Here is a 13,845-nt window from a genome sequence, read left to right on the forward strand (position 1 = left end):
TAATTATAGAATAAAATATGAACTACTGAAATTTAATAAAATGAAATCTAATTAGGGAATGGAATATATAATATTAAAAAATTAAAGTACTGAAATTCAATAAATATACTAATAGGAAATACTTAAATTCAATAAATTAAAATCTAATTAGAGAACAAAATATATAATATTTAAAAAACTTATTTAATAATATAGTAATAGGAAATACAACTCTACTAATAATATTAAAGTAGTAAGAACTCTAATTAGAGAAGGAAATATTTAATATTAAAAAATTGAAGTATTGAAATTCAATAAAAGGAAATCTAATATTAGAGAAGAAAAATGCAATATTTTAAAATTTATTTATTTATTTAATTCAATAAAAGAAAATCTAATTAGAGGATTAATACTAATAATAATAACATAGTAGTAGGAAATACTGAAATTTAAGAAATGATATCTAATTAGAGAAGAAAATATATAATTTATTTCAATAAATATATAACAACAATTCTATATCAATATACGAATAAAATTTTAAACTAAGAATTCTAAATACAAAATTATTTTATATTTAATTTTTTTATAAATAATACTATTTACTTCAATAAATAATATATAGTATAATATTTATTTATACGTAATAAATTATAAAGCAAAACTATTCATACATATATTTTTTTATCCCTTACAATTTTTTATTTTACAATTATATGCACACTTTCGCTTGCACGTGTATTTTATTATTGTGTGTGTGTATATATATATATATAAAGAAAAATGTCTAGATGCAATAATTGCTAGCTGTTAAATGGTGCGAGTCCTAAAAATCTTATAAATGTTTTGATTTGCCTAACCATGTCTCTCAAATCAGCCAACTACAGTCCTCAAAATCCCGGACAACCCTATTATTAAAAGAAAAAGAAAAAAAAACCATTTCTCTCAAAGATAGACTTTTGCTCGTAAATCCACTTGTAACCCTTTATAAACGCAACAAATGTATGTACATTGTGCCTCAATGCTGTAGAAAATTATGAGTATCTTTTTCATCAATGTGCATATTCTAAAGTTATATGGAACGAGATACAGAACAAATGTGAATTATGTACTAGCCCTAATTCATGGAAGGATTTCTTAATTTGTCCATCTTCAGATCGGAAGCAAAACAAATTACAAAAAAAATTGTTTTAACGTTCCGTTTGTTTTATAAAATATATTTTTATTTTTTTTAGTGTTTGGCAAAAGTTTACATGAGGTTGAGATTATTTTTGTTAAATATATATATTTTTTTCTTTGTAAATATTTTACGGTAACCAAATAGCAGAAATAAAAAAATATTTTACGAGGCTAAATGTGTGAACTGATTCTGGGCCTTGGTGGGCTTGTGTGCTGCCTTTGGTTTACTTAGTTTTACAAAGTTAAGCTTTTGGTTGGGCTAGAACTGGATTTTGATGGTTTTCTTTTTTTATAGTTATTAACCATGGCTAATGGGTCTTGGTGGGCTTGTATGCTGCCTTTGGTTTACTTAGTTTTACAAAGTTAAGCTTTTGGTTGGGCTAGAACTGGATTTTGATGGTTTTCTTTTTTTATAGTTATTAACCATGGCTAATGGGTCTCTTTTGTTGGGCCTTGGGTTATTTGTACATTCACTTACCAAAAAAAAAAAAAAAATCACACATATAATTTCACACATATGAATGATTATTAATAAAATCCTAGAAATTTTATTTGCAATTTTGCATGTGGATCTATATGTAACCCTTTCTAGGGAGCACAAATATAGAAGACGGAAACGACATGACACGGGCACGGTGATATAACAAATTTTTAAAAAGCAAGAAAAAGAAAAGAAAGAAATGAGTACAATATATTTGATATGACAATAAAAAAAATATTATATTTTTTTTTATATACAATAAAATTAGTATTTATTTTAAATAAAATTATGAATCTAAATGTAATCATTAATATGATATAATTTTTTTTACTAAATCATGATAAATATATATATATACACCATATACCCCCCCCCCCCCCCCCCCACCAAAAAAAAAAAAAAAAATTGAATGATTGATTCCATTAATAAAATCCTATAAATCGTATTTGATTGTTGATAAATTTTACATCTGAATCTACACGTAATCCTTTTTAGGAAGCATGAATACAAATACGGATATGAATACGAAATACAAAATCGAAATGATATGGGTATAGTGTGATATGGAAAATTTCCAAAAAAATAAATCAAAAGGATACGAGAACAGTAAGATACAATAATAAAAGATTTTTTTTTTTTTTAATATATATACAATAAAATTAATTTTTTGTCAATCTTTTATAAAATTATGGATCTAAATGTAATCATATGTCTAAATATATATCTCAATACTTCTTTTTATAAAAAAATTTGAATTTTTCTTAACAATTATGCTATGATAATATGGAGAGTGCCCGGTCGGCACCACACCAGTGCTTGTCTCAGCCACCTCTTTTCTTCTGTTGTATGAAATGCCCCAAGTCTAATTCATGCAAATTTTTACATCAACAGATATATATATATATATGATAAAAACATTTAAGAAGTATCACACACATCCGGAAAAAATGCATTTCTATCTGGTATTTTTTTAAAAATTATATAATTTGTGTTTAGTGTTGATTTAAGGGAGAATAAAGTTGTAACAGAGAAGAAACAAATATACTGATAAGAAAATAAGAAGCAAGGAAGATAGTAAATGAAGAGAGACCGGACTCTTAATTTCTCACTTCGGTTGTCTATATTTTGCAATACATTACACTCCTTTATATAGAGACTTGAGTGTTTTTATCACCTAATGCACTGTACTCTACTCATTATACTATCTCGCACGCTATACATAAACCACTTCAATACATAATCTACTGAAAATACACATGTAGGATAAATGATGAAGTAGACCCACGATAATACAACATTTGTCTTGCTTCTATTATTTGTATGGAGTAGGGTTTGAGGCCAAAGGGCAAGCACTATCAGAGAGAGCCTATTATTGATCCGGTATCACACTTCGCTTCCATAGACTACAAATTATCTCCCAACAATTCAGAACAAACTATTTTACCCTTTTTAATTAAATTTGTTATTTTTTATTAAAATTTTTAATTATCTTTTCTCTTATCTAAATACCAGTATTAATTATACTACTTATTTTAATAAATAAAAAAATATTTGTAACTATTGTTTTCTAAAACGATTGACTACTTCTTAAAATTTTATTATTTATAATAAAACTTAATTATACTTCGTTTAAACTTTTGGATAAAGTACAGAAACACGAGGTTTGTAAAAGGACAAAGTTTGCTTAATTTGGGACAACCACACTCCTTTATGAAATTTGCCATCCAAACATGACATTAAAATATGTGAAAAGTCCATTTTACCCTTTACTATTTTATTAATTTTAATTATAAAATATCAAAATACTGAAATAGCCAAATTACCCTCAGCTCCGAATCAATCCTACGACCTGCAACCAGACCACCACATTTACTACTAGTACTAGTTTAACATCATCATCATCATCAAATACGAGTTCATCATCGTATGGATCTCAGTTTTCTTCAATTTTTACCTACTTTTTCCCAAATTCAACCAAACAAGACCACAACGTTACTTCTTTGCCACCCCCAACTAATACTTCCAGATCTCAAAACACTACATTACAATCACCCCCTTTGCCTACAGAACCATCAATTACCAAAAACCAGACTCGAGATAAAGTTGAAGTTTTGAAGCAAAACAAGAGAACAGTTGTGGCACCAACAACTCCGGTGACGGTGAATTCACCACCAAAGTTAAACCAGAGCACAATTGTGGCACCAAAAACTCCGGTGACGGCAAATCACACTGCGGATTCACTACCAAAGTCAGACCAAAACCCAATTGCTGCACCGAAAGCACCGGTGACAGGAAAATCAAACTGGGAATTCACCACTATTCGAATCATACATCTTCTTTGACAAAGAAACCGAATAATAGGACTAATTCGGGTGTGACTATGAAACAGAGGAATGATAATTTGGTTGATATTGCTCTCCGCCGTCACCCTCATCTGAGTCGCCGCCGATTCATCCACGGCCGAACCAGTCCGTCTCCATTGGCCTAGTTTTCCTTCTGATGAAAGAAGGCGAGAGATCGAGGAAAGAGATTGGTGAGGTTTACGGAAGTATAGAAGTGTCATTTAAGAATTTTAATATTTTATAATAAAATATTTAAGGGTAATATTGACATTTCACATCTTTTAAGGGATTATTTGAATCCATTTTTTGACGGTGTGTCATAGTTAAAAAAATGTTCAACTTATGTATGATTGTCGTTATGGCAAATCTTAGGAGGTGTCATTGTAATTAACTATATATATATATATATATATATATATATATATAATGACATTTGATTAGATTTTTTTATTTTTTATATTTTTTTAAATGTAGGGTAACAGAGTATTTTAAAAGATTGGGGAAAACAATCTTTTGATTTGATAGATTTTTGTATTAAATTATTATTAAATTAAATAAGAGTACGAAAAATATTTTACATTTTTAAAAGAAATTAAAATAATAAAAATTAAACACTTTACTTGTATGTAATTTACTCAAATTTAAAAAATGAGAAATGTGATTAACCCTTATTCTCCTTATTATTATTATTATTATTATTACTACGTATGAAAGAAGTTTGTGTGGCTGTTGAAATGCTCTCTCGTGCGTTAAATGGAATTCTAATTTTTATTTGTTTGTTTGTTACACTTTGGTGAGTTTCATAAACTTCCAAACAAATATAAATTGGTTGTCAGGTAGATGGTTAGTGCTTCCAGAAAACAAAGCTGCCAATAATGATAAATTAATGGCAGTCTAAACCCCAAAAGTCAGGTTAATAATTTATTAATTGGGCATGTTGCCAAATATATATATTTTTAATTTAATAAAGTTGTCTTTTTCGATAAATTTAGAAAATAAACTTTTAATAAACAAATTGCTTTCTTGTTTTGGAAAAGATTCAAACGGTTGTATATGGCTTTAGGATATGATATTCAAGAAGATTTGTTTGTATTTTTTTATTTTCCAATATCAAGTGTGTTGTGAGAATATATATATATATATATATATATATATATATATATCAAGGTGCTCACACCCTTTAGTAAGACTAATTGACTCGACATGCATGCATTTAACTATTGTCACCTGGAATATACTCTCACACACACACATTTCCTTCCCAGTTGTGGAACATGTATTTTTGGATTTTGGAAAGAAAAATTATATTGGCTACAATCTTAAAAAAAATAATAATAATAAAGAAAGAAATAAAAAAATTTGCTACACTGGTATGACAATTTGACGCCAAATGTACCATCTCCATATGGTTAACAGGAAGAGTGATGTTCTTTAGAAAAAAAATAAGTTTATTTTGAGAACAGATAAAGTATAAAACACGTCCACTCATTTATCAATTATTAAAGTTGATTTGACAATTATTTCTATTTTGTATTTTCATTTTCATTCAAAATACTCCTTAAAAAAACATAACATTTTTGTTATGATATGTGTTTATTTATAATTAGAAATACTTTGTTAAAAAAAAATGTTACATAATCGACTAACAAAATGGCTTCTTAAAAGGATCTTTATTTTATTTTAGTGTTCACCGTTACCTTCTCTTTTTAGCAACAAATAAAAAAGATACTATCAAATTACAAAAACCCTAAGTATTACACTGTTTTTCTTCCCTACATTACACCATCACAATATAATTAACACAACAAAAACACGGGCCAAATAGATCTAATTTATTATTATTACTTTTTTTTTTTTTTTTTTTTTTTTGCAAAGGCCAAAGGCCAAGTCATAAATGGCCGTGCAAACCAACAAAGTCAGATACAAGCATACAAATTATGAAGCAATACAAGAAAAATGAATAACAGATTCAGATTTGTTGAAAAAGAGCCCCAGCTCAATAACGAAAACCACAAAAGTAGAATAGTAGCAAAGGGAGTGATTCAATGGTCAGACTATCATCAAGGCAATAGCTCCAAAGCTATATCCACAAGGAGCCTCCGACAGAAAAAAAAAAACCACCCAAATCCTACACAAGATAAAATCAAGTCGGGGATAACAAAAACCAATATAGATAAGAGATATAGTCAGATAGAAAACAACATATCCACCATTTAAGCCGAAAACAAGTCAAACGGGAACATATCTAATAAAACAAAAGCAAAAATGACGTAAAAATCACCCACATAGTGAATTTATTGTTACGTGCCGAGTTTAGGTAAGAAATGACACCTTCCCCCTCTTATGGAAGGGAGTAGGGAGAAAAATAGATGGGGAAGACGAAGTTGAAGGCGGCAGAAGAGGTTGCGAGAGAAGAGAGAAAAAGTTATCTAATATTAAATTTAAATTCTTTCAATAATAAATTGATCTAACGTACACAAAACTATTGTCATTTATCAAAATAAGTTTGTCCTAATGAATATTATGTCCAATGATATGATAGAGAAGAGGAGGCTGAGTGTTTAATAATTTCATGTGAATTTACTTGAATATTTTTATTTGTTTAATAAAAAAAAGTCAATACACCAATTGGAGAATTTAAATATATATATATATATATATATATATATATATATTTATCAAGAATTTTAAATAATTTGTGACAGTGAAATCTGAGTGCCCACGGGATAGGATTTTGATTACCCCTAGTAAAAATCTGAAAGTCAAGCCACTAATCCACCAAAGTCCACCACAAATCATCAAAATGAAGGAAACAGACAACTCAACCAATAATATATCCATTCCACCTGGTGGTCTTCTCTCCATTGAATTCATGATAGTGAGAGAAACGATTACTGAACTCATCATACTCTTCTTCTCTTCTCTCCTCTCCATTACAGAAACAGAAACAGAGACATTATAGAATTCACAAAGAGGACAACAAAATACCAAAAATTCTCAAACATCCACATGGGCTCCATGTCTATGAGATTCATCACCCACCAATCCTTCCTCTCCACCGTCCGATCCGGCGACCTCGAATCTGTGAAAACCATCATCGAGAATGAAGGGGATGATCAAGCTTCGGTCTCCGCTCTAATGGTGTTGCAGAATGATGAGGGTAAAACTGCTCTGCACTTGGCCGCAGAGAATAACTTCCAAGAGATTTTCAGCTACTTGCTCAAATTCTGTGATCTACAGAGCCTCATGATCAGGTCCAAGTCTGATATGGATCCGTTTCATGTTGCAGCTCAAAAGGGTCACTTGGGTATGTACTCTTATTTCTCACTCTACTTCAATAATAGCTTATATAATTATATATATATATATATATATAATTATGTTTGGGCGCATCAGGATCATTTCCTAATAAGAACAATGATTATTCCCAATAGAAAAAGAAAATGATGAGTATTTATTGGGTACACCCATGGTACACAATAAGCTTTCCCTCTTGGATCCTCACACTATTGTATGTATAAGTATTGGTTTTCGGGCGGATTTTGAATTTGGAGTGTGTTAAACTACATGATTGAAATTTGTGTTGTGTGATTGACCCAATTTATGAATAATATGGACCATAAGGTAATTTAGCATCATATATGTTCTTGAATTCTACATGGGCTTAGAATATCAATATTGCAATATGTAATTGATTAATGGTTAACCTTTGAAGGAGAAATTAATTCATGTAATTTGCATGGTAATGTTGAGGCCCCCAAGTCATCGTCTAAGGGCAGAGGTTTTTGGGTTAAAAATAATGGAATATCACTTAAATGAAATAAATTTCAAACAAGTAAAACCGAGGGCTTAGCCCCAGCGCTCTTCCTCCTTCCAAATAGAAGGACGAGGGTTCTAGTCTTCAATGGGACAGTATTGAGAGAATTTGTGACTTATGTACCCAAAATAAAGAACGAAAATTGTATTTCACAACCCCTCAATAGGGTTCAATCAAATCTTTGCTTGATTTCAAAGTACTTTGTGATGTATATCTATCAAAGTTTTAGGGGTTTATACAATGATGGTGGGAGATTGGGAAGAATTTCTTTTATAGTCCACTTTGATCGAGGGAGTTAGAAGGAAAAGAAAGAAAAACAAAAGGGTGGAAATGATAATGGAATTAGTAGTTACCCATTTTGTTAGCTCTGTTTTTGAATTGACATAATAAATTAAAAAATGAGGGGTTGTTACTATCATTCATTTTCTTTTACTTCCCTACTTTTCCAAACACGAGTAGTGTTGAACTAATCTTTCGATTCTTTCTGTTCTCTTCTTGCTAGTCTCTCCTTTCCTATCCCTCATGGCTTCTCAAATGACTGTTAAAGTGTGTGATTCATGCATATGTACACCATTAAGGGTGTGTTCGGTGGCTGCATGGAATTGGTGCCTTGGAATTGGAATTGGAATTGGAGAAAATTTTGGCCTTGGAATTGGAATTGGAATTGGAGAAAATTTTGGTTCAATTTTATGAGTTGTTTTCTCCAATTCCACCTATTTCAATTCCAAAGCTCCAATTTCATGCCTGGCAAACATAGCCTAACTGCATTTGGGCAGTTTTTGCCTATTCACCTTAGTATACTATTTTGATGGTTGTTGTGTTTCTAATTTTCTTATGGTTAATGTATATAGGGATTGTGAAGGAACTTTTGGGGTTGTGGCCTGAGCTTTGTAGGTCATGCAACTCTTCGAACACAAGCCCCCTTTATTCAGCTGCCATGCAGGACCACTTGGACGTAGTGAATGCCATATTAGATGCAGATGCCAGCTCGATAAAGATAGTGAGGAAAAATGGAAAAACTTCGTTGCACATGACCGCGAGACATGGCTACCTTCAAGTGGTAAAAGCACTTATAGAGAGAGATCCGGGAATTGTTCCCATCAAAGACAAGAAGGGCCAAACTGCACTCCATATGGCTGTAAAAGGTAAGGATACTTCAGTAGTAGAGGAAATTTTGCACGCCGATTGCTCAATACTGAATGAACGTGACAAAAAGGGCAATACAGCTCTGCATATGGCCACAAGGAAAGGTCGTTCGCAGGTATCTTTTGATTGATGTTATTTATAAGATGGAACTACATAATCATACCTATTCTCTTATGATCTCATTTTTCATTGTTTCTGCTTTTGTTTTCGATTTTCCTAGACGCTTTTCTGTTGCATTACTCCTAGGGTGTTACTTTTTATCCTCGTCTCATTTGAGGATTTCTGTAAATTTCAATTAGGATTTCACTCTAGTTTCATATATTCATAAACAGAAGCATCATATAAAATAATATAAAGAAAATATTTTAAACAACATAATAAGCAAATTAAATTGAGAGATTTAAGAAACTCTTGCCTAAAATGGATAGACACGCAGTGCTGAAAACCTTTGTAGCCTCCCTACATGCAGGTTTTGACATACTACAAAAGGCTTCTGGATACAACTTGGAAGTCCTCAATGAGCGTGTTCACGTAAGAACAATCACCAAGTCGTAGTGATGCCATGTTGCCCAAAATTCGAATATAAAATTGAAAATATAAACATAATATTTAGGTTGCAGGGAAGGAGCACAAGAACAACTTAAACAGTGTTTCTAATCTGTTGAATTAGGCAGATATTTATAGGCTATCTCACGCCTGTAGCCAAAAGACGACTATAATTTATAAGTACCTATTCAAATCAACCGTTATGTAAACTAGGGAGTTTTAAAACAATATATGATATATACCTAACAGTCATGGTCTTTATATCTTCAGAAATATCACAAGAAATAGGCTAAAGAACATGTGGTGGACTTGAGGTAGTTCATTTGGTTGTGAGTTTGGATACATGGTGATCTACTCATACCGCTGAAGAGACATTGTAGTAACATATTCCAAAATAAGAGACAAAAGACATGATTGTTATTTGCGATGAATAAGAGAAATAAGGAATATAAGAAAATAGACCACATGGTTGTCATTTGAGAAGACAAGGAGTAGCATAATCATCTCCTCATCCTATTTCATATATCAGGGTTCTCACAGAAAAACCTTGATGATAACAAATGTTACGGATTTTCTTCACATCACTTCCCCTTATAAATAGAGGCACTAACTTATCATTTAATTCAAGCATCTTTTGGTTGTTTTCCAATTTCACAGAGATGATGACACTTTAATTATTTTTTACTTTTCTGGGATAAAATATTCCTCAATTCCTGCATATACATATATAATTTTCTGTAAGTTCAGTGGAATCCAAGTCGAAGTAGAAAACCCCCCATGTTCTGAGAGAGCTTTTATTTATGGAACTTCATATAAATGGTCCATGGTATTAAATTCAGCTACATTGCTAATTTGAGCTTTTGTAGACGATTTCAGTCTTTCGTGCAATAAGGTTTTTCTCATTCACATCAAGTAACATCTTGATAGTACTACTTGGACATAACAGAAACAAAAATAGAGAAACCAAGAAACTTTATAAATCTGAAATTACAGAGAAATGAATGAGTAAAACAATTTAACTAGAATATTCTACATAAAACAATATTTGTCCCCAAATAGCTTGCTGAACCAACCGGAAGAGTGAGCATTTCCCGGTTTTCTTCAAACTGTTGGTCCAGTTTGGTTTTGGAAGCACTGTGATGGTCTCTGAAACTTAAATCTGTATAAATTCCTTTGAATTTCATTTCTTTGGCAAATTTCATTATGTACTATATAAGTAGACCATCTCATTCACAAAAATGGACTTTTACCAAAGAAAAATGTAGTGTATTATATGCTTAGGAGTGAATCAAAAATTGTTGCTTCATTTATCCTTTGCCTTTGTTCCATGGAGACCCCTCTTTTCTTGTTTAGAGATCTTGTTGGTGCTTCCACCACTAACGAGAGAGACTTGGGTCAAACTGTGGAGTAGAAAGAAAAGAAATTCAGAAATATTGTAACTGAGAGGAACTTTATAAGTAATTAAAACAAATTTTGAAAGAATATGGTGACTGAAAAGGTGTTGTATTGTTGGCTTGTCGGCCCTTTATTAGTGAATGGATTTTGGAAGTATCACCATATGAAGTCCCTGCTATTCTAACCAGAGGTATCTTAAGTTTTTTCTGTTGATTCTAGTCAGTATCAAAGAAGGCTCACTTGATACCAGTGATACGACAGTCTTGGCGTATACACTTTGATATGAAATATTAATAACCCTTCCTGGCCCCCGGACAAAAAAAAAAATGGTAATTTTTTTCAAAATTAGTTACATATAATATCATAGTGAATCATCTTCTGAGTTGGTTTAGTTCTCACAAATATCATATTATAAATTTTGGTTTGGCAAAATTGAAATGATTGTACATATTTGACACTCAGGGCTTTTACATGCTCAGGATCAGATATAAGTGCACTACGCGCACAGATATGCATCTATTATATTCTTCCACTGTTGGTGGCACTCGCAATTTGTTTCCCTCCATAATTGTTGTGAGGAATTTGATTCCCTTACATATAGTGAGCCTTTTTCTTTCAGATAGTGAGCCTTCTGCTGAGCTTTACATCCGTTGATGTCAATGCCATTAATAATCAGTTTGAAACAGCAATGGATTTAGCTGATAAACTCCAGTATGGAGAACCGGCATTGGAAATTAAGGAAGCTCTAGCGGAGGTTGGTGCCAAGCATGCTAGGCATGTTGGCCGAGTGGATGAAACAATGGAACTCAAAAGGACAGTGAGTGATATAAAGCATGAAGTGCACTCTCAACTCATTCAAAACGAGAAAACCAACAGACGAGTTTCTGGGATCGCTAAAGAACTCAAGAAAATTCACAGGGAAGCTGTCCAAAATACCGTTAATTCCGTGACGGTTGTTGCTGTTTTATTTGCCTCCATAGCTTTCTTGGCTATATTCAACTTGCCTGGCCAGTATCTAATGGATGGATCATCTGAAACCGGGAAGGCTTACATAGCTGGCACTGCTGCATTCCGAGTGTTCTGCCTCTTGAACGCGACATCCCTCTTCATATCTTTAGCTGTCGTCGTGGTTCAGATCACTCTGGTTGCTTGGGACACAAAGGCACAAAAAAAGGTGGTTTCGGTAATCAACAAGCTAATGTGGGTTGCCTGCATCAGCACTTTAGGAGCTTTCCTGTCGATTGCATTTGCAGTCGTGGGAAAACGAAGCTTGTGGATGGCCATTACTATTACCGCAGTGGGAACACCAATTCTTTTGGGGACTCTTGCTTACTTGTGTTACTTTGTTTTCCGGCAACATTTTGGGATGTTCGGCAATGATTCTCAAAGACGCATAAGAAGAGCAAGTGGAAGCAAATCTTTCTCATGGACTTACTCTGCTAATATCTCGGACCTCGAGGACTATCAGTCTGACTATGAGAAGATATATGCACTGTGACATTATATCACAACAATCAACATGCAGATAAGAGTATGGGAAAAGCATTATTAAACTGTATTAGTCCATAAAGGCAGCACAAGTTGCTCCCCCGGGCTTCAGCATTATGCAGGTGTTTTTGTTTTGATGTTGTTGAAAGCATATTTGGTTTCTTGTGATCTTCATAAGAAACGCAGATTAAAAGATGTAGATTTTTTGTATTATACATTATTATGTAAACATGTTGCAAGAAATAGGGTTCTTGTATATGCGTATGTAAACATGTCACTTTGTAGGTTTTAGTTGATGACTTGCTCGGCACTTGGTATCACTGGAACCTGATTCAATGGAGTTGATTACAAATTTAGCCACTTTTAGTTCCAAATGCTTGTAACCTAGTGGTATCTCCCCTATCGCTCAAAGTGAAAGCTTAGCGTTCTTTTATGAACAAATGGGCGTGTCATGTGGGAGCAAAATCGTCCCTTGTCAAACAGGAAACCTGTTTAGGCCGGTGGCTACTGTTGCACCGGTAAAATGGGGTAAAAAAATTGCTGGGGTAAAAATTTGAATTCTGGAAATATATGAAATTATATAGAAGTTTTACATATATACGGTGGCCCATTATATGTAGACGTCATCCTCCAAATTCAGACTTTTAGAAGAATATTGAAAATCAGACTTTTAGAAGAATATTTTCTTATTCACGAATCAATAATCTATACAGGTACATATATAGTAATCGGATCATTAGTATAGGTCCTACAATCAAGCTATATCTCTAAAGAATCTGTCCACACCTAATGTACAACTATAATATCTCTAAAATAGGAAAGAATCGCAAGAATAATATTTACAAAAATGGTTGACCATTAACTCAATAGCTCAACACTCTACCTCAAGTTGGTGTATAGATGTCACACATGCCCAACTTGTCTAAAACTATGAGAACACTCGACTTGAAACCGCTTTGGTGAGGATATCGGTCAACTAATCCTTTGATAGAATTTTAGGCAACTCCACAATTTTCTTGACCAACTTCTCCTTAATGACGAATCTGTCTACCTCCACATGCTTTGTACGATCATGTTGAACCAGATTATGAGCAATATCACATACTGCTTTATTGTCACAATATAGTCAAATCGGTTGCCTAGGCGGATAGCCGAAATCCCTCAAGAGAAGTCTTCGCCATAATGTTTCACATACTCCAAGTGCCATACCTCTAAATTCAGTTTCTACACTTGAACGTGCAACAACATTCTGTTTTTTGCTTCTCTATGTAACGAGATTACCACCTACAAAGGTGAAATATCCTGAAGTAGACCGCATGTCATCTACTGCTCTAGCCCAGTTAACGTCAATATATGCATCCACGCATTGACAATCTATATATTTAGTGAATAAAATTCCCTTTCCAGGACCAGACTTCAGATACCTCCAAATACGCATAACTGCATTCATATGTTGCTCTCCAGGATTATGC

The 13,845-nt window shown here is 32.6% G+C and overlaps 1 protein-coding gene across 2 annotated transcripts; it reads left to right on the plus strand.

Annotated features, from left to right (window-relative positions):
• Positions 1–6,806: 6,806 nt before the first annotated feature.
• On the plus strand, positions 6,807–12,693 carry LOC132295447 (ankyrin repeat-containing protein At2g01680-like). Of its 2 annotated transcripts, none has more exons than XM_059793719.1 (3): positions 6,807–7,288; positions 8,650–9,059; positions 11,505–12,693. In XM_059793719.1, exons 1-3 carry the CDS (start codon positions 6,991–6,993, stop codon positions 12,381–12,383), a joined length of 1,587 nt encoding a protein of 528 aa, XP_059649702.1. In that variant the 5' UTR covers positions 6,807–6,990; the 3' UTR covers positions 12,384–12,693. The 2 variants fall into 2 exon arrangements, with proteins under 2 accessions (XP_059649702.1, XP_059649703.1); XM_059793720.1 differs by having other exon boundaries at positions 7,130–7,288; positions 8,661–9,059.
• The last annotated feature ends 1,152 nt before the right edge of the window (positions 12,694–13,845 follow it).

This window comes from Cornus florida, unplaced genomic scaffold (assembly GCF_030987335.1).
Source record: "Cornus florida cultivar Cherokee Brave unplaced genomic scaffold, ASM3098733v1 CherokeeBrave_3.0.0_Hap2_Chr02, whole genome shotgun sequence".
Taxonomy (NCBI): domain Eukaryota; kingdom Viridiplantae; phylum Streptophyta; class Magnoliopsida; order Cornales; family Cornaceae; genus Cornus; species Cornus florida.

What these genes read in the sequence shown, in the direction of transcription:
- LOC132295447 (XM_059793719.1), top strand. Translation starts at nt 6,991, where the DNA reads ATGGGCTCCATGTCTATGAGATTCATCACCCACCAATCCTTCCTCTCC. An exon ending in AGCTCAAAAGGGTCACTTGG is followed by an intron (nt 7,289 to 8,649) that starts GTATGTACTCTT and finishes TAATGTATATAG; the next exon opens with GGATTGTGAAGGAACTTTTG. An exon ending in CAAGGAAAGGTCGTTCGCAG is followed by an intron (nt 9,060 to 11,504) that starts GTATCTTTTGAT and finishes TTTTTCTTTCAG; the next exon opens with ATAGTGAGCCTTCTGCTGAG.